The sequence below is a fragment of the Prionailurus bengalensis genome, chromosome D3 (assembly GCF_016509475.1).
Source record: "Prionailurus bengalensis isolate Pbe53 chromosome D3, Fcat_Pben_1.1_paternal_pri, whole genome shotgun sequence".
In the NCBI taxonomy this organism is placed as follows: domain Eukaryota; kingdom Metazoa; phylum Chordata; class Mammalia; order Carnivora; family Felidae; genus Prionailurus; species Prionailurus bengalensis.
In genome coordinates, this window is record NC_057356.1 from 65192702 (window position 1) to 65218217 (window position 25516).

The window sequence follows — 25516 nt, forward strand, 5'->3', positions numbered from 1 at the left end:
AAGATATTAAGGCTTCCAGGAAGGTGGGATAGATCCTAATTTTGTTGAGCTAGGGACATAACAAGTAATAACCAAAGATGCCATTATCTCTATATCCAACGAAACAAATGGATCTGGTAACTTCTCAATCCCAAAACCATTGACACGAGGGAATAGTGCATATGTTATGATGCTGTGAACACCCTTATGGTTGACTCTAGATGAAGCATTTCATGATAGGAGGAAGTAGATGTTTTGTCTCATGCTTTCTCTCTGGCAAACCCTGTTAAAAGAGGGAAAGAAAGATCCCTGCCTGTTGGATTCCCAAGGCCTAGAGAATTCGAGGTTTGATCCTATGTGTTAACACATGTTGGTGGCTCTGTCCTTGCAAAGGTCACTCCCATGCCCATACCTCACTCCAGACTTTCTGTCACTCCTCCCCAACTCTACCCTAACCTTTGCTCAGCTCAAGTTAAAGGCTTAGACTGCACTGATAAGCTCTGAAGAGTAGATGGTCATTACCAATTAAATGAAAGAATGTCTGGAAGAAGGGTCAGTGAAGGGTCATTCATAGGGATATGCTTTATGTTACTGCCTGTGGCTCATTGACTAATAAAGTAACACTCTTTTTTTTTCTCCTACTCCACCTCCACAAATTATCACCAATGTGCTATAATCCGGAGGCATCATAGCATAGAAGGGAGAGGACGAGCTTTGGGAAAATATAGTTTTGGATACATACACGTACTACCTGTGTGACCTAGAAAATGTTATTTAACCTCCATTGAGTCTCGGTTTTCCCATTCATAAAGTGGAGATACTTTTGATCTCACGCGACAGTCATGAAGCTTAATAAAGTATGTAAGGCAGGGACCACACTGCTGGCTACCTAGGCTATTCTCTACCCTTGGTGTCTCCTAATTCCCTCCTTTCTCCTTATTGTACACCGTGGCTGGCAATGAGCACATGCAAAGGGAGCTGGGCTGGGACTGGCACATCCCTCGTCCATGTCTTTCTTCTTCCACCTGCCCATCCGAAGCCCCTTGCCCTGCCACCTTTGCGTTTGCAAGGCTCAGTTCCATCTCCATCTTCCTAAAGCAACCCTGCCCTGACCTCTCTTGCTTTATGCACACAGTTTGATGCTTACACTCTACTACCCTCTGCTTGCACTGACATAAACATATCTCCTCCTTTGCCCAATCTGTAGGTTCCTTAAAGGCAGGGACTAACAAGTCTTATGATTAGGTTTGGCCCTCGGTGTCTAGTCAGGTCCCTAATGGCTTGTTGCTTGGTTGTTTCATAACAAACAGAGGGGCCAGACTGTCTGTCTGTCAGGACTGATGCCACCTTCTCCAGGCACCTTCAGCATGAGGAATCTAGCCCTCAGGACTGGGTGTGGGGAGAAAGGTACAGTGTGTACACTGTCTACCTCCTTTCTGCTCTATTCCGGAGTTAACGCCACTTTATGTATCATTTTTGGCAAAGTGATTTAGAGAAGCTAAGCAGCCCAGTTGAGCTTTCCTGAAGGCTAGAGGCATTGGAGCCCAGCATGACTCCCTCTCTTTCTTGAACCGAACAAAATATTGTTACAGCAAACATGAAATCTTTCCTCTTTTTCACAGATGCTCTCTAGGCCTAACAAAGCTAGCAGTCACACTCCTTGAATCAAAATAAGCATCTGCCCTTTTTCTCTTTATCCTACAATTTCCCAGCATTTTTGTGCAACAATAAAGAATGTGATTATTTTAGCAATTAATCGTACGCTTTTATTTGGTGCTTTCTGGAGAGGATGCAAAAATATCAAAACATGAACTTGACCCTTTAATATTGATTAAACACAGAAACTATATAAACCTGACTCTTATCTTCTAATACTGTGCATGGCAGTTTGAGGCATAAGCTGTGAATACCTACATAGTATATAAGATCAAAGGTAATATATGATGAAGGGAAACTGAGTCACATGTAGGTGGGTAAAGGGAGGGTTATTTTTTACTGGTCTAACTGAAGGAGAAGAAGTAGAAGAGGAAGAAAGAGAAGAAGGGGGAAGGGAGAAGGAGGTGGAAAGGAAGAGGAAGAGGAAGAGGAAGAGGAAGAGGAAGAGGAAGAGGAAGAGGAAGAGGAAGAATCAGCCCTCCCGGAGGAGACAGTCTTTAACTGTCTCTTTAGCTTATGATATCACAGACTACTTTGATAGTAGGAAGACAGGGACCCTCTCCCTAAGGAAGTGTTCTACATCTATAAATTCACACATAATTGTACTGACAATTTCAGGAGGCTGTGGACCTGCTGAAGGGCATACATAATTCCATCTGTAATGTAAGACCCTTTGTAGAATTGGAGGTGCATGGACAGGGTGCTGCAGAGGGAGGTGAAGAAGTCAGAGCTGTGGTGGACACCAAGTGAGAAGGCTGTTGGGTCCAGGTTCCTGGCCCAGAAATACCACATTTAGCTCCAGATCTAGATGGTGGTAAGTCCATCACTGATAAGTTGTCCTGAGGACAGTGTGTGCAAACGTGTGCAAACTCAGAAAACCCCTCTGTTCTTTTCCAGCTCCTCACAGCCAGTGACCTTGCAGCCAGTGACCTCAAAGGATTTCAGCCACAGGTAAGTCCACCAATCCTTTTATGAAGCTCGGGAGAGTGAAGTGTTCTAGTTTGGTCATGACCACATGAAGTTGGGGCCAGGGCAGAAACCCCCATCTCGGATTTACATTTTCTCCATCAGACTGACTCTGTCACCCTTGACAATGAGCTCCTGCTTCATGTCATTGTAAACCAAAGTATCTTTTTCTGCTATCTTTCTTAATATTTTATAGCAGGGAAAAAACGTAGGCCAAGATGGCAGTAATGCTTGGTGGTGCACAGTCTAGCACAGGAAAAGGCTAAAACCAGGGAGGTATAGGATGGGGTGGGGCTGGCTTTCTCCCCTGGATTTCCCTTTTAGGGGACACAATACTCACATTTCTGAAAACGTTGTGCAAATATGACTTGGAGTCATGGGCTGGTGGCCAGGTCAGCTCAGACTCGTGCACAGAGAGATGGTTGCGTTTTGCTGACCATGGGCAGGAAATAGGCCACCATTCTCTCTGGCCAGAGTGCTGTTTGGAGGTCATCACAGGCAGAACACACAAGGGAGCAGGCAAGGGCTCTCTGAAAACCCCCTTGGCAGCGGTAAAGATGGAAAATCACCCTCCCTGTCCCTGGAAGAGTATTACTGGTACCACAGGAACACATAAGCATCAACACACATACACACATATACAGAGCAGACACGCTGAGATCCTTTTGTTCCTCCACAGACCCCAGTGGAGATGCAACGTGTATACAAAGAGAGGTAAAGCCAAGAGTGACAGCTGTGGTCCTCCATCTCTGCCCCTATCCCTCTTTTAATATAAACCTTTCTGTCACTACCCAACCAATGTCCTTCCTAAGATCCCCATTGTTCTGTACCTCTGTGGGGAGACACTGTAGCTCACAGAAGAGAACATCTGGGACAGAGCAAGTAATTTTCTAGTAGCAAGAATTCCATATATTTGGTAATGTTTTCTTCTTTAAATCTGTTTCATATCCAAGAGCTCACCATGCCCTCACTATACTTCTACATGTGGTACATCCTATGTCCCCTCATCCTGCAAGGGAACCAAGGATGGGGGTCTTGATAAGAAATGGCCCCAGATCACACAGAGAGCTGGGGACAAGAGCAAAGGTAGAAAATGAGAGGCTTGAGAAGGAGATGGAACAAAACGAAGAGCTCCATGGGTGAGAGTCAAAGATGAATCCTTGCACTGGTTTGGGATTTGGTGCCCTTCTGTTGATCCTTGTTATCCATTGTTGATGCATGAAGTCTTAAAAGTAGATAACCAACAAGCCTTTTGACAACTATTGAAAACTGATAATCACTCGTTCACATATTCATACAAACTTCCAGGTGAGCTAAGGGATGTGAAACAAAGACGAAAGAAAATCAACATTTACCCATACCCCATCCACGGCTACACTCACACACAGTGGCATCCCAGTTAAAGGTTCATTTTTATCTGAAAATTTATAGAAATAAACAGGGTAAAAAAGGCCTCTGATGTTTCATGGCTTGGAAAGGCACATAGTAGAGACTGAGTTTACGGAAGGGGTGTGTGTATATGTTTGCCTCTATGATTTTGGCACTGATTCTTTCTGAGGTGGTCATATTCTTGCCACGTTTTTTGAGCTACATTTCTAGATATTAGATTTAAAGTGAACTATTAAGGAAAGGAAAGGTTAGATATATCTGGGGTATGTCTATAATATTTGAGGCTGTGATTCTAGAAAGGCTGCTTCTGTGCTCCCACGGATAACCCCACACTAGCTGGTGCAGATGGCTCACTCTCCTGGTTCTGTCTGACCTTTCCACATTATTCCATTTGTGTGACATCCCCTGAGGCTGGAGACATAAATGCATATTTTTCACTCCTCAGGATGTGTGTTCCTGAGGCCAGGAAGCCCTGGGAATCTTGTGGGCAGAGTGTAATGCCCAGATCAAAGTTAATTCTCCAGTGTTATTCCTAAATCAAAAAGGCCCGGATGTGTCTCAAGTCAACACCACCTTTTGGGTGCTCTTCCGAACAGAAACCAAATGCTGCCCACGTGCTTTGGGCTGCCTTCTCCCAGCCCCACTGCACCAAATTGTCGGTTTCTGTTGTTATTTTCCTCTTTTCGTTTCAGATGAAACTGAGCCCCATGCATCCTGATGTCTGCAATAATTTACAGACACGTTCCCTTGCAGGAACTGTGGGGGACTTTCAGGATGGGACCTCACTAAGACATCTAGGACCCCCCCCCCCCCAGTTGCATTGACAGGCTGTCAGCTTTCACAGGATTCACACTTATCACATGCATGTAAAGGGTTTTCTTTTCCTTGGTGCCTGTTCCTGCTGCAGCTGTGTAAGGAAAATAGCCACAATTCCCTCCGTAATCTTTGATGGCTCTCAGTGTTCAAAGTGTGGGGCAGCAACTGTATTGAACTAAACTGTTCTGTCTCTTTGTCTCTGTCCTTTCTGCATCCAGATAAAGGAGGGTAAGGAAGTGACTGTCTTTCTCCCCACAATTATTGGTTTGTAAAGACACCATACTCATTCCTGGAAACAGACACATTACTTCCAAGGACGAGCCTGATGATGGATGCTAAGGTTCTAAGTCTGGGAGGATAATGATGAGTGTTCTTCCTGGACTGGTGTACTTGGCCTCTGGACTGCACAGGATGGAACCGTCTCCTAGAGTCAGGCCTGGGCTGACAGGTGGCTGCCATTCTTAGCTAGTTTTAAAGGCATGGGTTTTTCAGAAAAGCTTCTGAAATCCACACTTGGAGCCCCCCCCAGACCCTTCCCTTCCATTTGGTTCCAGCCCCAAGCATTTTTATTTTCCATTATCTTGTTCTTTTGCTTTTTTGAAGAAACAGATGCACTGAGTTTCCTTTTCTTCTTGTCTTTGGATAGTTGGAAATGGGGACCCTCATTCCCTTTTGCCAGACTATACCTCTCCACCCTCCATGAGAATAAAAGCAGGCATCTCATTCCCTTTAGCAAAATCCACCAATCAAATGCTTTCTTCTCTGATTTTCTTTTTATTCTCCCCACCCCACCCCCAATATAAAAGGTGTAAGTATTCACTGTAGAAACTTTCGAATGTGTGAAGGATGTCAAAAGGTACAAACTTCCAGTTATAAAATAAATAAGTCTTAGGGATATAATGTACAGTATGGTGACTATAATTAATAATACATTATATTTGAAAGTTGCTAAGATGACTAGGTCTTAAAAGTTCTTACCACGAGAAAAATATTTGTAACCTGTGCAGTGGTGGGCATTAACTGTTAAAAAACATAGTTTGGTTCCTGGGTGCCTCAGTCAGTTGAGCGTCTGACTCTTGATTTTGGCTCAGATTGTGATCTCATGGTTCCTGGGTTCGAGCCCCGTGTCGGGCTCCACACTGCAGAGTGGAGCCTACCTGAGATTCTCTCTCTCAAAATTAAAAAAAAAAAACCTTGAAAAAATATATAACTTAAAAAATAAATCTCAAAAGTACAGAAAAAACAGAAAAAATCTCCTCTAACTCCACCCCAGAAATATAGATAATGACATTTTGGGAGATAGTCTTACAGTCTTTGTTGTATGTCAATAAATATGCATCTGTTGGATTTTTAAATATGTGATAACCATATTTTATATGCTTTTTGTTACCTTCTTTGCATGCTTTCCATGTCACTGAAGAATCTTCTAGCAGCTGGCTCTTTTGATCTAGTTGCTGGTCCCATCATATATTTACCACCTCCCCCTTGCTAGACATCACATTACTTTTGTAGACTGAGATCTCCAGGAGCAAATGCAAGTACTAACTCCACTGCCCTTAATCTAGCGTCCAAGGCTACTTGGCATTTAGTTTTTTTGTTTCTCAGTTCTTGCAGGGATGTGAAGACTTGTTAAACTTTCCAGCGAGGTGTCCATGTGAATGTGCCCATGGGCATTTGTGTGCACACTTACAAGGGGTGGGGGATGTGGTAAAGAAATAACCATAGTATAGGGTCCAGACTCAGATGCAGGGCTTCACATGCCCAGCGTCTATGCTGGGAAAGTGACCTTGAAAAAACCCATTCTTTCCAGAGGAAAGAGCCCACTAAAGGGCTTGTTCCTCACCTATTTTATACACTCCCCATGGTCTTAGAGGAGAGGAGGATACTTCCTGTAGAAAAAATGGAGTTTTACTTCAAGTGTGCCTCATGACAGAATTTTGTGGGGCAGGTGTAATAGTTGTCCTATCAGGGGTAGCCATGTGTAAGGAACTTCTAAAAGGTCCATTGCTATTATGGTTAAGGGTACAATGTAGTGAAAGGCAAGAAGGAAGTAAGTCAAGAACATATAGGAAGACATTTTTCAGTGTCAAGAAAACAGGGCTTTCTGTCATCAAGTTGCCATTTTATTCAAAGGCACCCATGGGGACCTTTATGTGGCACTCCCTGCTGTGCAAAGTCTTTCCCAGAATTCCTCAGTTCTGTAATGTTCTGCCACTGATACCAACTTTGCAACCCTGGGAAAGTTGCCTAATGTCTTTAGTCCTCATTTTCCTTATTAAAGAACAAAAGTTGTGTAGCTAATCTCACAGATAGTTGTAAGGATCAAATGATACAATGTTGTGAAAGCAGCCTACTGTGATGACTGCCAGCCTAGTGAATTAAATTTTTTTCTTCCATTAGAGAACTACTGGTTAAGTTATTTAAGAATTCAGGAGAAGGAGAAAATTTATCTATATAGAGTAAGCTGGGAAGTCTTCCAAGTGGAGGTGTCATTGTACCTGAGCCAAATGAGTGATAGTGAAGTAGTGAACTTATTCCAGGTCAGGGGAAGCCCAGATGAAGACCAAAAGAAGGGTGGAGATGCTTGGGAATGTTCTGGAGACTTGGAGTGAAGATAATAGTTGCAAATTAGGTTGGAACCAAATTGCAAGAACGTCTTAAATATCTGGGGAAATAGTTGGATTTTTTTTTTTTAGGTGAGCAGTTATTGAAGTTTTCAAACTCATACAAAAGTAGGCATAAAAGTATAATAAACCTCCATATATTACCCAACTATTATTATCTATTATCCAACTTCAGTGGTTTGTTTCCACTAAAGCCCTGGTTTGTAGCATTTGCTAATTTCTGTGCTTTAAATATCCCCATCATGACCAATTCTAAGCTGCCAATGGTTTAACAAACTCTTTGCAAAGTCCTTGACAGTCAGCTTTCTGAAGCTGATATGATTGGTTCCCAGCACACTGCTGGGCCAGCTTCAATAATAATTACTATTTGCCAATCTTACTTTATACTGCAAGATATAGATATGTATATAGATATCTATGGATATATATAAATATATACACACATATATGTAATTTTATATATGCATATAGATTTTATATGTATATAACTATAATTTTAATTTTAATTTTAATTTTAATTTTTGGGGGGGAGTATTTTTTAAAAACTCCCAGTTATGTTATTTCACTCATAAATTCTTCAGTAAGAAGAAACAAATAGTTTTTTTTTTAAAAAAAATACAGTCACAATGCCATTATCACACCTACCAAAAGTAACAGTAATTCCTTTGTATTTTCTGATACCAAGTCCATATTCCGATTTCTCTGATTACCCTAACATGTTGTCTTACAGTTGATTTGTTTGAATCGGGATCCAGAGTTTAGATCTTAAAATCCACCTGAAGGTGGAGCCATTGAAGGTTTGAGGATGGGGAGGAGCTGGTGCTGTGGCAGAGATGATGCTGACATAGGTAGTAGGTGGGATGAAGTGAAGAAGGGATCCAGTAATGAGCCTGTGCCATGGGTCCATTTGAGACACAGGGAATGCAGCTGGACTGGGGTTAGTGGGACTGTTGCTGAGGGATTGAATTCCAAAGAAATTATGGAGGCACAATCAGTGGACCTGGCAAATAGTTGGGTGATTAGAGAAATAGCAGTACCGTTAAGCAAAATGGGGGCCGAGAAGGAAGTGCAGGCTGAGAAGCTGCCGTGTTCATCCCTGGATTGAGAATAAGTATGGCCCAGTATTCAAAAGAGAAGAGCTTTTTCATCCTTAAATAAACTTTACTCCATTTTCCTCGGGCCCCATAGTCATTTCTGCTCATACGTCATCAGGGGATGTAGAATCATCTGCATAACATCCTGGGCTTCAGAAGTTTTTAATGCAAGAACCCCAAATATTTTGTGAGGAAAAGCTGCTTTCTAGGAAGGTGTGGTTATGGAGTTTCTGAGTAGATAGATATCCTAGCTGTGCATCTCTCCAGAGAAGGAGCCATGACAGTAGTCTATGGCTCCATGATGTTCCATGTTTTCGATTGTTATGAATGGGTGCCCCACACTGAGAAGTAGCAGGGCAGGTTGGAGAGTTAGACCTTCCTCCTAGGTACTTTCTTGTTGGCATGAAATTACTGAGTTCCTAAGTTGCTTGTTGTTTCATGTGATTATGTGTTTCGCAACAGAATCACAATGACCTGACTCTATTCCAATGAATACCCGCTGCCTACAAGTTCAGCACCAACAGTTCTAAAGATTAAAATGGAAGCTTTGGAAAATCCAGAGCATCCAGCTCATGTTTGACTCAACAGGAGTTGGTGTTAATACATGTTCACACTGCCTTTGGTTAAGTGTACATATGATGAGGACTTAGTAAGAGTATACTATATGCCAGAAAGTGTCCTTTGAACTTTACATGTATTATTTCATTTAATCTTTACAATATGTTTGTGAGATTAGTAATAACATCCTCATTTTACAAACAAGCACAGAGAAGGTAAAGTCACAAAGCCCATACGTGGCAGAATTGGGATTTGAACCCAAGCAGTCTAGATCAGTAGTCCTAAACCACTTCTGCTATGCCACCTTGAATCAGAACTTATCCATGCTGTTAAGGTAAGTCAAACCCAGACTGACCACTGATAATACAAGGATAAGCAGCCTCATCTTTACTTTTGGTACATTGTGTTGAGTTTTCTTAAACTTCACCAGGTTCCAGGAAAAAAAAAAATTGCACATCTCAGAGTAGTAGAGGGAATCACTACAGAGCATTGTGAACCCTTCCATCTAGGCAAAGAATTCTGTTCTCATCCACATCCTTCACAAACTCCCAAGTGCAGAATTGTGGTGGCTGTTTCCCCTTTTACAGAGATGGAAACTGATTTGAGGCAGAAGGAGACAGTGTAGTCTCTCATCACAGACACACAGCAATGGGAAAACAGGTTGGCTTGTTTTGAGTTCACCACGTAATATCTGCTCTGCCATTTGCGGAAGAGTCCTTCCAAAGCAAGACGATACATAAGAAAGTCCCACAAGTGGTGCTGATTCCCTCCTTCCATTGCAAAACTGAAAGACACACTAGTGAGCACCTAGAGGAGGGGCTCTCCATCTTGACTGCAGGTGGGAGTAATGGGGGGGCAGGGGTGGCGCTTGTAAGAACTACAGGAGCCAGGCCTCACCCCATCAATTAGTCTGGGTGGAGTCTAGATATTGGTGTTTTCAGAAGCCCACCAGGATCCAAATCAACCTCCTCATTTTCTAGACAAGGCTGCATCACAGAGGAAGTCTTGAAGAGGAGAGAAGGTAAAGGCCCCAAATTCCAATAGTGTTTCCCCTGTGTCAGAAAGGTGCCATGTGCTTCACTTGGCCCGTGGCACCTAATCTCCACATCAGGCCCCTTATCAGCCATCTCACTCTTCCCCTTTAACCAGGAAGAAACCGAGGCCCAGGCAGAGGAAGTAGAGCTAACCGTGGGTTCTGTAAAGCCTATACCTTTGCTCATCCTCTATTTCCATTCAATAGTTGAGATTTGACCAGTATTTTAAACTAGTTAGTTATAGTGTTGGTCTCCTCTGCTACCTGGACATTCTTTCTGAACTCAAAAAAGATATCTAAACAGATATGGCTTTATAACACTACCCCAGGAGAGAATGCATTTAGGTGACCAGCACACCACATCCCCTGGCATCAGCAGCGAGGCTGACACCACAAGTCCTCATTGCTCAGGTTCTTGTTTGATAAATGGATGCCTTTTTCTCAAGGCCTTTCTTCTGGCTTGCCTCCTGTCAGCTGCTGTGGACCTTTTCTCCTTGGTTCAGTACTATTCAGAGCATGGGCTACAGAACAGTGCTGGCCAGTGTGTGTTACTGGCACACCATGAGATACATCTAGAAACAGAATATTTAGAAACTTTTATAGCCATTTGATGGTTCCATGATATCCAAGCATGTGATCATTTGCCTACTAATTTATCTTCACAGTATTTTACCAAAGTAACCGTACAAAAATATGGGTCAGGGTAAAAACATCTGGTCATTAATCAATAAATGTTTGAGAAGCTCTGTTCTAATTATGCAGTTTCTAATTTTATCAAAAGTGTACGATCTAAGTCTCTTTTTATCTTTGCCTTTTTCTGTGAGCTCATGTGAATATATTTATATTATGAGTAATGTTTCCCCATCCTCCCCGCAAAATGGCTTTGCCTGTAAAGCTGTCTTTCTGTTTGTAGGATACTTACACAAAACATGGATCTTTTCCCATAATTCCTAAGACAACCCACTTAATTATTTATCTTACTAGCCATGGATATCTATGACAATAAGAGAGCATTTTTAACAGTTTTTGCTCACGTGCATATGCCTACCCTGTACTCAGCTGACACTGTTAAAACTTTTCTTACATGAAATCAGCAGCTTCATACTATAGGTATACCTTTTTTGCACTGTCTTTGTTTTGTTAAAAAACAAACAAACAAACAAACAAAACCAGCATTGGCATTTGGTCCTGGACAGGGAAGTCCTCCAGGTGTTTCCAGAGTGTCTGGCATTTCAGTGGAATATTCTGAAGTCTTAATAAGTTCTCTTGGGATACTAAATCTCTTTAGTGAATATTTTGTTTCTCCCGAGATGCTCTGACCATCTGAAGGCCTCACACAGGTGGGCTGAACTTAAAACAAACCTAATATGCAGAAGTTCACACCAGGAAATTGATAGATGGCAGGTGGGTGTTGGGAAAGGAGGGGTTATTCATATGCAGCAAGTTTTCCCATTTTGTTAGAGGAATCAACATAAGTTATCCCTGCTAGTATATTAAAAAATGATTGAGCCTTTTAAAAATCTGATTTAAGCTCAACTTTTCAGAATAGAAATATAAACAAAGTGAAGCCAACCAGTGGGGATTAACTTTGAAAATGACTCTCTTCTCTTTCAATTGTAGTATTCTCATCTAAAAACAAAACAAAAGAAAACAAAAGAAAAAACTTTGCAACATAGGTGTAGGATTGGATGATTTCTATCCTCCCTTGAGACTGAAGCCATTAATCACTCTGTGACTTTTTCCACTGTCTTCATGTTTCTGGTTTTCAATTTTTTTTTTCTCTCCAGTCCTTTGGCTATGGGGCCTCAGTGTGAGCTTCTTAAAAATTGCCCTGTAGCTCTAATCACTTACGGCCGGGGGTTCATTGATGTTTGACGATGTATCTTAAATATCTGTGTTTATTAGTGGATTGAGTCACAGCATCAGATTTCCCTGAGTCTAGATTTTAAAATGATGCATCATTTTGTTCTTTATATTTTTAGGTCTAGAAATGACTCACATGCAGGAAATGCAAATTCACAGACCACCTTAGAACTTGAAAGAAGATGTCCTCTTCATATTTACTTTAGCAGGATATTTTCAAGCCAGGCTCATGAGAAAGAAGGCCCAGCCCTCCAACTCCTTTTTTAAATGCTTTCCAACCATACTGCGTGGCTCACATTTCAACCCTCTTATCCTGTCACCCATCTACCCAACCCCTTTCCTACCACCTTGTTCGGAACAAAAGGGATCCACTGAGAGGCTTGGGGAGACTCCCCCTACCCTGCAGGAGAAGGGCCCCTCCTAGTGGAACAGCTTGCAGTCCTCAAGCGGCGCCTTCCAGCCATCTGCTGGCTTGTGTTTGGAGGCTGTATTAAGCCTGCAAACAACCTCCACCACAGTTTTCTGATATTTCCCTGATAATGACCATCTCCTTCCCCCACTTTAGCTCTGCACATGAGCTTCCTTCCGCATCTTCCACCTTCCTGGAAATATTTATCAGAACCTCTGGGAAAACCACCAATAGGTATCCCAGGCCAATGATGCATGTGACAGAAAAACCTGATATGATGTTGCTATAATCTTTATTATTATAAATAGTAAAAAGGGGTGCTTATTTAAAAACAGAACGTAAACCTCCCCTTCTGTATCCAATATCTAACACAGAGAACATTTCCTATCAGTTTATCATTTAATAGTTAAGAGCACCAATGCTGGGCCCAAACTGATTAAGGTAGAATCACAGGTCTGCTGTCTACTAGCTGGGTGACCTCCACAAGTTATGTTACTGTTGTGTGGCCCAGATTCCTCACTAGTGAAAGAAGGGTACCTATCCAATAGCATTTTGGGGAGGACTGAATAGATAGACCCAAAGGACCATGTCTGGCATCTGGTAAGCACTTCATCAGTGTGTGCTATAGTACTTATTACTCTCATAAGTTACATACTTGGAATGGAACCTGGACTTCTGAAGTCAGGTTCGAGCACAAATTGCAGCTGTAGGCTACAATTTGGGATTACCAAAGAATCAAAAAACATCAACAACAACAAAAACAAAAAATGTGGATCTCTCTTAATCTTTTCACTAATTTGTTCATGATGCTTGCCAATCCAAGTGAGCAATGGTAGGCACTCTGGCCCTGAATGAGTGACCCTCACAGGGGAGGGAGGAGGATAGAGATGGACAGGAATGGACAAGGGATGGCGAGGGACCATTGCTAGGAGATGAGAACACCCAGAAATGCCTTCATTGATTGCTTCCTTCTCTTACCACCCATGACACTTTCTGAATTAACATTTTCTCTCTTCCCCCTGTTGAAGTAATAGCCAGCCAGAAATTATTAAAATGATCTTAAACAAATGTCTCAAGAGGTTTTTCAGCCACCAGAGTATTGCCTCATCTGAACCCACTCCTTTGGGTTTAGTGATCCTCAGCACAATTCTGGATGTCCACTTTGGCTCTCACCCTGTAGAAGAATCGTAGACACAGTGACTTATTGCCTGGAAAAAGCAGTGAGGAACTGTACCAAAAGGCATTTGGATGGGGGCTGTTCAGAGAGACTGTGTTAGGGCTTGGGGATTTGGGAGGATTTTATGTGTAGCCTTTCATACCTATAAATTCCATTGTTTCTATATTAAAAGTGTGGCATGGGGTGATTCAAGCAGCCTGTGGGTTCTAGATCTTGTGGGCCTTCAGACTGACACAGCACCTGCAGAAGAGAGCCACCCTGGCCACAGGACTCCTGTCTCTGGTAAGCAGTCTATCGCTGACAGGGCAAGTAGCTTGCTGATGGAAATGAGAGGTCTGTGCCCAGACGCCAGCCTTGTCTGTACTGTGAGAAAACACAGCTGGCTAAATTTGCCTTTCCTGCCCTTCTTCTGGATAGCAGCAGAAATGCCAAAGTGAGGACTGGGGTGGGGGATGAGTATTATGTAAAGCAAAGAATCCACATGCTTCTAACAAAAAATTCCACGCTCAGTATCTGTAGAACCCATTCTAGGTATGCATGTGTGCACCCCAAGGGTGTAAAGAGATCACTCAAACAAAAATTCATGCATCCAAATTTGTATATTCCTCTAATGCCATCTAACTTTGTGGTTATAGTGAAGATGTCTTCTATTATTTGATTTTTGGAGCTAACAGATTTCATGAGCCTTCTTTAGTACAACCAAATCGTTGGAGGTTTGCTCTTCTTTCACCATTGCTTTATGGTCTAACAGGAGTGTTCAGGCACCTCTGGAATTGGGACCAGAAGTACGCAGCTTTGAATTAAAGCGAAGTTTGATCCCGCTCCACCTCCAACCTCCTGCAATACTGGTGTCTTGTGACAAGAGACTAAGGCCAGGGGCCCATGAGAGAAGTGGGGACAGTGTAGAAAAAAGAAAGGCCTGTAAAATCTCAGCCTGCAGGCGTCTGGAGAGACAGCGCATTTCATTCTTGATAAACTCCAGCAGAAAAGAGCAATCAGCCAAACGAGAGCTGGACAAATTAAATGGCTGAGTATTATTTCAAAGGAGAGCTCGGGCAGCATCAGAAATTCCCCATCAGCTGTAATAACGCCAATTACTTTGCCAATTGCAGATTCCACCGTGATGTGTTTAGTGCAATCAGGCGTCGGACTCTTGCAGGGGCCTGATGGGTTTTGTTTACTGTGAATGTGCATTTGTAGCGAATCTTGTGCACCCAAAGGCTTCGAGCTCTGAATGTACTTACTCCTCTCGGTCAGATTCATACACAGCTGAGGGAGATTATCTCTGAGATGGAGGCAGGAGCAGGCTGGTCAGGCTGGACCCAGTGCCCCTCTCACCGGAAAATGCCTGGATTTAAATACAAAGAGCACAGCTGGGTGTGGTAATTCTTAGTGAGTGTGGCGTGGCGATCTCCAGAAAACCTGTTTAGATTATGAAACCAGTAAATAAATAAATTTTTTCTGATTACAAGCGAGGCTTCTTGGCATGTTGGAATGTTGGACAGATCACCATTAAACAGTAATAACAAACGTGAAGCTCTGGGAGGAGAGAACTCGCCAAGAGTTCATTAAGCCTTAAATACTGACAAATGGGGGTGCGGGGGCTTTCATTGTCTCCCTTTGAGAATCATTTGGTTGGATGTCAAACATACAGATCATTTCAAATATGAGAAGAGATCATCAGAGAGGAAGATATCCCTCCTCCCTGCAGCATTTTAGCAAGGGAAATAAAATTTGGAGAGTGTACAGGAACATTGATTTTCTATTTACATTTGGCTCCATAGAAATTAATGGGTGTGTGGCTCCAGCTACTTTGGGGAGTGAGCTGTGATTCTCCATTTACACTCCCAATTGAGGAAGGCGCTAATCATGGGCATTTACTGAGCGCTTTGGCCTGACTGGCAGCTGGAGTGGAAGCTGTATCTGTGGCTGCTGGGGGTGCAGACGAAGAGCTAAAGGCTGATTTGATTCCACTTGTGCTCAGCTGTCATCTGAGGCCAGAGCCTGGAGGAGAATGGGAAGCTATTCTCTTCCCTCTGCTTTGTGACAAGCAACCTTTGTGTCATCTTGGTGTTTTTTGTTTTGTTTTTTTTTTTTTTAAACCTGCCTCTTCCTCCTTCCTAACTATGATAAAGGTTCCCTTGCCTGGGGAAGTAAGGATTCTCCTGAATTCAAAGACTGCTGCCATTGACTCCAAGAGAGTGATTCTGAGCTCACCAAACCCTCCCTCTCCCAGCTGCTGCTGAAGGCTCCCTGCCCACAATACCAGCATTGGGGCAGGTCCTATTTCAGATAGGAAGGCAGACATGGGATCAGGCGGGGACAGGGGATGGGTCCGTAGGATGTCAGGTTTGCATGGCATGGCTTATGCTATGGGCTTCGGCAGCCTTGCAGATAATTCATTCCAGGAGAAAGAGAGAGAGAGAGCGTGCGTGTGTGTATGCATGTACACACATGGACACATGTGTGTACACATGTTTGTTTCCCCTAAAAACAGTACTTGAACCAGTGCATTTGGTTTGACACCAGCCTTTCTGCAGGTGGCAGCTATTTAGATAACGTCCCTGGCTCTCAGATAAGAGACAGAGCTTGTCTCCCGCAACCCCCTGGGGATGGCAATGGCCCTTGGAAATAAGGAGATAACATACAAAGCATTAAATGGAGGTGAGGGCATCAAATCATGCCATGCGTACGCAGCCTCAGCTACACTACAACCCAATGGCAAAGAAAGCTGCCATGTCCGGCCTCCTCATCAGCACAACTTGGAAAGTATTCAGGAATCTGTTTGTCTTTGGGGAGATTGTTTATTCACAAGGGAACTCAGAGGACAGCTCTGGCTTGGTGACACAGCCTCCCCCATGGGCAGGGTGCTCCAAGACGTACTTCATCAAAAGTTATCTCAGTGGGGGTGTGATTGTGTGTCTGCCCCCTTGAGCCTGAGCTAGTCTCAGAGTCACTAACATAGCTCAGCCAAGAAACTAAACTCTCCTCTTGCAGCAGATAATCATCTCTCATCTTCCTCTAGAATATCTTTGTTTTTTCAATGCCATAAACAATCCAGCATGGTAAAGAACTTGGCTCTTGTGCCAGTCTTAGTGATTCTACTTTTGCTTAAACCTGAATCTGTCTAGGTTAGCTCATCAGGATGTCTGTTGATGTTTGAACTCATCCTCACTAGGTACAGGACCATCTTACCAAAATCTGTGGCCAGAGAGACTTTTTAAAAAGATATTTAATTCCTCACTCTTGTGAAATTAAGGGAGTTAGGTTCTAAACCCATATATAGGATATGAAACAATAAAAAAAAGCTTGTATTTATGTATGTTGACATTCTATAGACCTTCTTGAGCGCCAGAATCCTGTGAAACAGGCAAGGATAATGAACTCCACTTTACAGAAGAAAAAAGTAGAGGCTGAGGCAGGTGAAGAGATTTGCTGAAAGTCTTCAGTTGTTTAGTGGTAAAGTGACAGCAAGGATTTACCAAGACCTTCAGATTCTGAAACCCCTTTTCCCCTTTTGTTCTTTGCCCTCTTGTCCACAGACATAAGATGGTAGGGCAGCTGGTATTGTTTACCCGTAAGTGCATTTCTATGCATTTCTGTTTTATATAAAGAAGATATTTAGAATTTCTGCTAAACTAATTGTTTCCCAACAGAAAACCTAGAACCCAATGGGAGTTTGTTGAAAGAGGCATATTTCTGGTTTACTTAGGAAGAATTTCCCAGCAAGGGAAGGAACTTAACCCATTGTGCCCAGTTAGTGCCTCATCTCCAGATGCTTTTGAGTGACATCTGAAAGGAAGGCAGTGTAGCAGGGGGTTCTACATGTCCAGATCCAGGTTTGAGACCTGAGACTGAATCTCAGCTTCATCACCTCCTAGCTTTGTGATCTTAGCTGACCTCTCTGAGCCTCAGTTGTTTGTTTGTTTGTTTGTTTGTTTACGTGTACAATGGTGGGAGTAACGCTCACCTACCTGGCTTTAAGAATGTTTAAGTACACATGTAAGGGACCTAGCACTTTGTCTGGGATAAAGTATTTTTTCAATACATGTGATTATGAGACCTCTCCAGCTTGGAATTTCCCCAAGTCATTGCCTCCTATGTGTCTCTTTCCCTGCCACCCTTTCCAAGAAAACATGCACTGCAAGGTGAGGAACATCAGCGCTGGGAGGTCCTTCCAGTGGCAGCATTGAGAGCCTACGGGCCACAGGCCCCACTCCTAGATCGGGGCTCAGAACCTTTTTAAATTCACTTTAGACTCAGAAACCAGAAGGTCATTGGAAAATGGAACTGGAATCTCCAGAAATTCTGAGTAATTCAAAGTGTACCATTAAGAAAATAGTTTATATGTGTGCCAAAGGATGATACATGGAAAATGTGTTAGTGGAGATACTGTTGTTCAAATAAAACTTCTTCCAGTCCATTATGCTAGACCCTGCTGGCATCTTGAAGAAGTCTTTACAAAAATACATGATGTGGGTAATCTGAGTCTCTTAGTATGTTGTGAGTTCATTGCCTCTTAGTATGTTGTGTCTCAGTTTCTTTGTAGCCTCCAGATGACAACTGAGCACAGGTGGAATCAAATCAACCTTCACCTCTTCATCTGCACCCCCAGCAGCCACAGATACAGCTTCCACTCCAGCTGTTAGTTAGGCCACATGTCTCAGTTTCCTTGCCAAATGAAAGAGTGTGATGCTTTAGAAGTCTTCCCTCCAGCTCTATTATTTTACCCTTTTCCATTCTATCCCATTGCATTCTATCCCTTCCCATCCCATCCCAGCCTTTAAGAGGTCAGACTTCCAGAGACTATAAAGAGTATAAATGAACGTTTTTAAGAATAAGTATAGCTCTTCTATAGCTCACTGCTTGGGAGCACTGACTGCTTATATTTTTATTTCCTCTGTCCAAGATGTTCCTTGACCCACGTGGATCAAAACCTTTCCTGTTTACTTTTTGATGCCTGCATATTTTTCCCAGTACTTTTTAAATGAACTTTTATATTCATATGTAGACGTGGTTTCAATTTAAAATTAGAATCTGTAGCCCTTGGGTCTGCATAGATGCCTTTTGTGGGAAGAGTCCTATCACTTTTCAGGTGTATTTGATTCCTCTTAAGCTTGGAACGTCCTTTCCAAATATGGAGAAAACCTCATCTTTGGGAGTTTCATTAGCTTGGCAACTTCTTCTCCTTTTGAAAATACTGGACTGTACATTTTACTACTGTTGTTAATTCAAAGGATGCCAGCTATTCTGTTTAATGCCACATATAAGTGACAGCTTTCTAAAACTCCCGAAAAGTTCCCATTAAGCACCTCCAAAGTGACCCTCTAATTCCTGGTGAAAGATTTTCCACACTGAACTTAGCAAAGACCCTTGGTTTGCAGTAGACTCTCAGGAACATTTGCTGAATGAATGAATGAATGAATGAATAAATAAATAAATAAATAAATAAATAAATAGGAGAATGAGTGAGTAGTGTCAAGATATGGTATTTGGGAAGAATTTGGAGTTGGTATGAGATACAATTGGGTCTGAACTTTGTTCTTCCTTTTAGTAGGTGTATGATCTTGAGAAAATGACTTAACTTTGGTTTGCTCCTTTGTCAAGTGGGGACATGAACTCCCTTTGAGTGTTACTAGAAGGATTAGAAACAACCAATGTAAACTGCCTGATACAAGGGAGATGCCGTTTAAAGAAGGCTTTTTAAACTCTCCTACCTCATGCAGTGCTTGGCACCCAGTGAGCCTTTAGGAAGTGTTTGATGACTGAAGAGAGCCTAGCACCATTCATCTGAGGCCATGAATCATCGGCATACAGAAGTCACACCTCCTTCATCAACTGGGATGCTATTCTCAGTTGGGGAAGTCCCCAGTCTCCTGATTGGCACATCAGTCAAACCAACCATGTGTTTATAGCTCTCTGTCTATCCTGAGCATGAAAAAGATTACCTGGGGTTTCCCTTCTTGAAAAGACTAGAGACTCCTACTTTTAGGGCAATAAAAGCAGCTCCCATAAGATGACAGAACAGAGGACTTTTCTCTGTTCTCACCTAGGGCTCAAGTATGGGAAAGCAAGGTGGAGTGTGCAAAGACTGAGGCCAAGGGCTGTGTCAGGTCTCCAGGATAAGAAGACAGTAGCAAGTACTGGCTAGGATCAGTTATTCTAGGGTGAACACCCAGGGTGGGTAAAATTCTTGGACTGCTAACTACAAGAGGAGTCATAGGCAAAAAAATACAATGAACCAGTAGCCAACCCTCTCCAGGATGTCCAGGACTTAACCAAGTTTGGGAAAAATAGGTGGACGACAAAGGCCTAATCCAAGGTGGTCAAACATAGATCACATAGAGTAATGGCAGCAGGACATCCAATTGCAAATATCAAGAACATAGGCTCCAAGAAATATAAGGGCTCAGTAGGAAGAAGGTAGGTTTCTTGGGTGCAAGATAGGAAAGCCAAACTAGAATAGATCTTAACCAACAAATAAAATCATTTTCTGGGCTTAATAAGGAACTTACACACTAAAGGGACATCTGGTTTCCATTCTAGATGACAGGCAGCCCCAGCCTCTTCCTTCATGGAGTAGTCCAGAGTACTGGTCATATTCTCTGTCAGGGAAAATGATCAGTTTCTACACCAAGCTCCCAGGGAGTTGAGTTGTATAGGTTGACGCTGCAGCCATGCACTTCAGTTGATGAGAAGTAGAGCTAATGAAACCCAAACCAAGGATTTCATCCCCTCGTGAGCGAGTTAGCTCTGCCTGCATGAAGGCGTGTTCTTAGCAGCTTGTCAAATGTCACATATTGGCCACTTTTAGAACACACTCAGGGGTTTTGTTTGGTTCGGGCCAGTGCTTGGAGGGATATTTTTACTGGATCCCCCTGAAATAGTGTTTCGAAGCTGATACAGTTCTCTCTGTTCTTTAGCTAAAGATTTATCTTCCCTAAAGCTTTATGAATTGAATTCATACCAAAAGGAATAGGTATCCCATTGGTGCAAAATAAAAAGTTATAGAGCAGATAAAGGAGCTTTGTGCTTTTATTAAAACGGTGACAATCAGCCTGTTCATTTCCTCAGACTTACCTTGTCTACTCAAGGCCTAATGCCCCTCTATTATGTTTATCCCTCATGTTGACTTATACGAGCAGTGACTGTCATTGACATGGCCACTGAAGATTAATAACATCAATGCCACTGACAGCTTGCCCAGGGGTTTGTAGCATAGAAACTGATTGATAGTAAATTGGAGGTCCAAGAAACAGATACAAAGAAAAAGGGTTTGGAAATAGTTGACAACCAATCCTTCCTGGGAGTCAAATCAGCTGACTGCTTTAGTTTCGAAACTTTCTCCTTGGGGACTAGGGAGATGGCTTGATCCATGTCCCAAGTGATGCCCACCCGATTCTCTCCCAATGTGTAAGAAGTCCCAAATAACACCCGTGGCCACTTGTCAACCAGTGGAAGCTTTTCTCTCTCGTACTTTTTTATTCTAGAAGTAGAATAGCCAGCTGATTTCATTTGCCTGTAGGCCTTAATTGACTTGAAAGTTGAATATCTTCCCTAGCAAACTTCTGATTTTTTTCCTATTATTGTAAAGCTGCATCTTTCCCACCTTTTTTCCCTTTAGCATTTCAAAACAGAGATAAACAATTCTGCTGATGCTTTTAGGATTTCTCTGATTCTTTCATTAATCTCCAGGGACAACAATAGGTCTCTAAAGGCTTTAAAAATGTTCCATTTTCTTGCCAAACTAGGAGGAAAAGAATCAAAAGAGGAAGTTAACTTTGTACAGAGATGTTCGTTCTTCCTCTAAAAGTTTAAGAGCTGTCATTAAAAGCCTAATTTATCACCCCTACTCATGCTTGCCATGAAAACCAGTAAACAACCAAAAAATGACTTGATCAGTTAACTTAGACTGTTTTGATTCTCTGCAGAGCTCAGTTTGGCCCCAGTCATGTGGTGAGTGTACCTAAGAAATGCTGTCTATAGATGCTCAAGTCATTGTCTGTCCCAGAGACCACCAAGCATCACTAAGGGGTGGCAAGAGTGACTCCAAGATACGAAAGCACTGACTCTTCACTTGAAGGAGATGAAACTGAGGTCCTCATTTGTTACATTCTGCTGTGAAGATTTTAGCAGATTGCTACTTTAAACTGTTGAAGTGGGGCCTTGTGGTATACAATTAACCCGGGACACATGACAGATTGCATGTATAAATGAAATCTGTGTGTGTGTGTGTGTGTGTGTGTGTGTGTGTGTGTCTAGGTACACATAGAAAGGACAGATAGGTGTCAATAATTTATTGTCTAATTTATTGTCTAATTTATTTATTGTCTATGTAGAGAAGCCTTATTCCACAATTTTGACAAATAACTGGTCATTAGAAACTCTTCTAAAATTCCAATTTCTCTGAAAATCTTCTCCCTCTTTATTGGGTAGTATAATTTCCCCCAGCATTTAATAGAGGATTTGTTGTTTTATGTGTTCTTATTCCAGTAGTTTTTTATGTGGAAAGCAGGAGGAGAACACTTTTGTAAAACATAGAATGGTTATTACTTCTATATGTTACCAGATTCTTCTTCTTTCTGGATTTTGCTCCATCTAAGAGATTATTCTGTTACTCTCTGCCCAGTGAGGAAATTTTAGCAAGATGGGGAAGCTACTTCCACAGGAATCTTAGAGCACTCTGAGATGTTTGTGTAGATCCTGTTAAAAATGATACATTAACAAGTTGTTATTAGGACACATTTGCCCATTTTTCTCTGTTCTTTAGTTTAGGGAATTCCCCAAAGTAACCTAAACCTGAAGCTAGAAAAAGAAAAGTGAAGGGGTGACCTTTAGACTGTAACTTATCCATCCTATCTTACATTTGATAGTTCTTTGTTGCTTAAAAAAACACTTTCCGGGGCGCCTGGGTGGCTCAGTCGGTTAAGTGTCCGACTTCAGCTCAGGTCATGAACTCGTGGTTCGTGGGTTCGAGCCCCGCATCGGGCTCTGTGCTGACAGCTCAGAGCCTGGAGCCTGCTTCAGATTCTGTGTCTCCCTCTGTCTCTGGCCCTTCCCCTCTGGAGCTCTGTCTCTCTCTCTCTCTCAAAAATAAATAAACATTAAAAAACTTAAAAAAGCCACTTTCCTAATGATTGTTGCATTTAATTTTCACATCAAACCCACAGCCTAGTTAGGGTAATTATTTATCCAAATTTTAACACTGAGGAACTGAAAATCAAGAGATTAAAAGATTCTCCTGAGCTTCCAGTATTGGTTAGCAACCCTACTAGCTTGGAATTTACATGGGTCTTCTGATTCCAAGGCTAGAGTTCTTGGCAAACACAAAATGCCAACATGTTGAAAAGAAGGAGAAGCACATCAATGCAAATGAAATAAAACAAAAGCACTGTATGTACTCATTCATTTGGTCATCTGTGTTTGATCTACACTTTATCACACATATTCAGTCAGCAAATTCTATTAAGTGCCTGCTGTTTGTGAGGCATTCAAGGAAACTGGTTCGAGAAATAGACCTTCAGTTGAATGGAGTCCTAATTTATTTGTTTTCTTTCCGTAGACTTAGTTGCAGGTAGAAATGCTCATTTCTATATCCTATTCTCTTTACAGATGTGGACACAATCCTACACTATAGGCAATGCCCTTGGGTCTGCCAGGTCAGAGCAAAGGTGTGCAGAAGCAAAGCAGGATGAGTTGGATCTTGAAGATAGAGCAGGATTTTAATGGAAAGGGAGAGTGAGATGAGGAGGAGAGATTTATAACAAATACGTGTTGTATCTTCTCTGGTCTGGACACTATGGTGGACTTTTAATATTCTAATGTGATGCCTGGCCTCCCAGAGCAGAACAGACATTAATACTGGAGTCAGAGACAGACATGAAACATGCAAGTATAAATGTAGTGTTCATTGCACTACTTCTTGCCAAGCACTTCCTGATCCTTTTCCTCATAATCCTTTCTTCCCACCTGTCTTCCTCCTCCTATCCAGATACCTGTGAGCATAAGGCAGGAGTGGGATAGGGTATCATTATAACATAACCCAACTTCGGCCTGAGAGGAAGTCATATAGTGAGGTTTTATTCCAACTGCAGTTTCCTGACTTGTCCTGAGTGGGTCTATTCTACCTAAGTGAGCCAAGGTTCCTATAACTGTGCAGTTAACACAAGCTATGAATGTCCTATTCCTGAGACCAAATTATATGTCTGAAGCCTCTGTGATCCCAATTAACTGTAAGTATTTATCAGATTTCATGGGCTACTGCTTAGGCTTCTGTTTTGTTTTGTTTTTCTTCCCCCTGTTTACCTGACCGATTAAGAGTCCTACTTCAGAAATGCCAAAAGATCTTGGTTCTGTATAATGGAGGCATTTTTTTCTTCTTTAGGTCACATGTCTTTTCACAGCAATTTTTGTCTTAGACATCATGAGATGGGAACTGTAAAAGACATTATTTTTGAACATTTGAACATTGCTTTTCATTTTCTCAAAGGAGTTTGCACATGATCGACAAAGACATATTAATCAAACCCACCTACGAGATGAGAAACCCAGACTCAAAGCTGAGGGGAGGGGGAAACCCTGGGTACTCCAGTGCGAGAAAAAAAACAGCAGAAATTAAGCTCAAATGTCTCATAAAATGAGTCCTGAATAATCCTTTTACATTCAAACATTTTGACAGTTTTTAGGCATGAGAGGGAGTGAGCAGTTTACATGGAGCCCAAATTATCTCCAAATTGTTTGTTTACTATTAAATAGCTAAAACAAAATGAAGCAAAACAAAACTCCCCTGTCTCTTCGCTGTAGACAAGAAGAAGTTCTACTGCACAAAGACCAAGCTGTTTTGTCAGTGAAGAGTTATATGGCTGCCCAAGTTTTGATTTTGTGGGGAGCTTTAGGAATGGCCATGTATAGGAATTAAGGATGGGAAGCAAAATGTCTTCTGGACACCTACACAGACTTTCTGGGTTGTGTAGACAGGTGCAGGCAGCATTGAAATAACGTCACTTTGCATATGTGTGTAGCTTTGGTTCTTTTAAAGCCCATTTATCTGTGCATCATAATAGAATTTTAGCTCTAAAGAGGCTCTATCTGATTTGATCTTTCTACTAATTCAGGAATTCAACTAGGCACACCTACTAGGTCATCTCATCTCTGCTTGACTGTTTCCAGTGATGAAGAACTTCCTGTTGGGCCAGGCAACTTATTTTGTGGCTAGACAGCTTTTATTGTTTGGAAATTAGTCTCTATATAGAGTTCAAGTCTATTTCATTGGAACTTCTATCTACTGTTCTATCGTAACTCCTACACACTAATTTGTCTTCTTCAGCCACACAATAATTTTTCAGCCATTTGAAAGCAGTTATCAAGGTTCCCCTAAATCTTCCCATCTTCAAGCTAAATACCTCTTGTTTTTTTCAGGCAAGCCTTAAATGATACAGTCTCCATCTCCTCCTCAGTCCAGTTCACCTTTCCCTAGAATAGACTCTTCTGGTGTCTCTGTGACTCTAAAACAAGGTCCTCAGAATTTGGCACATTATTTTAAATGGACTCTGGCCAATGTTATGTGATTGTTAGCAGTATCCACTGAAATTTTCTACTTAAAACTTCTGCCATCTAGGATTATCATGACTATTTCAGGAACCATTGCTAACTCAGAAAGAGCTTGTGGTCAAATGACATCACCAGTCTTGTTCCCAGAACAACTTGGAGTCATTTCTCCCCATTCAATTCCTTCCATCTTCTTAAAAACAAATAAAAAAAAAACCTCACTGAACAATTTGGTAGTTAGAACAGATGCTATCACTTCGATTTTAGAAGGATTAGATAACCTTACTGACTGCTTACTAAACCTAGGCATTGGTACTATTCTAAGAACTTTTCCTATATTAACTCATCAAATCCTCAAAATAACCCCTGAGAGTAGGTACTGTGAAGGCTCTATTTGAAAGATGT

At 41.9% G+C, this 25516-nt stretch overlaps 1 protein-coding gene across 2 annotated transcripts in view; it reads left to right on the forward strand.

Moving 5' to 3' along the window:
• Nucleotides 1-25516, forward strand: part of SETBP1 (SET binding protein 1) — a 377247-nt gene that overhangs the window by 187758 nt on the left and 163973 nt on the right. The window contains exons 2-3 of one of the 2 annotated variants that reach the window (XM_043558707.1): nt 2034-2039; nt 2533-2586. Coding sequence is in view for 1 of the 2 variants with exons in the window: in XM_043558706.1 (XP_043414641.1) it covers nt 2533-2586 (54 nt within the window). In the remaining variant the exon portion in view is untranslated. The remainder of the gene's footprint in view (nt 1-2033; nt 2040-2532; nt 2587-25516) is intronic. The other variant, XM_043558706.1, reaches the window with a different exon arrangement.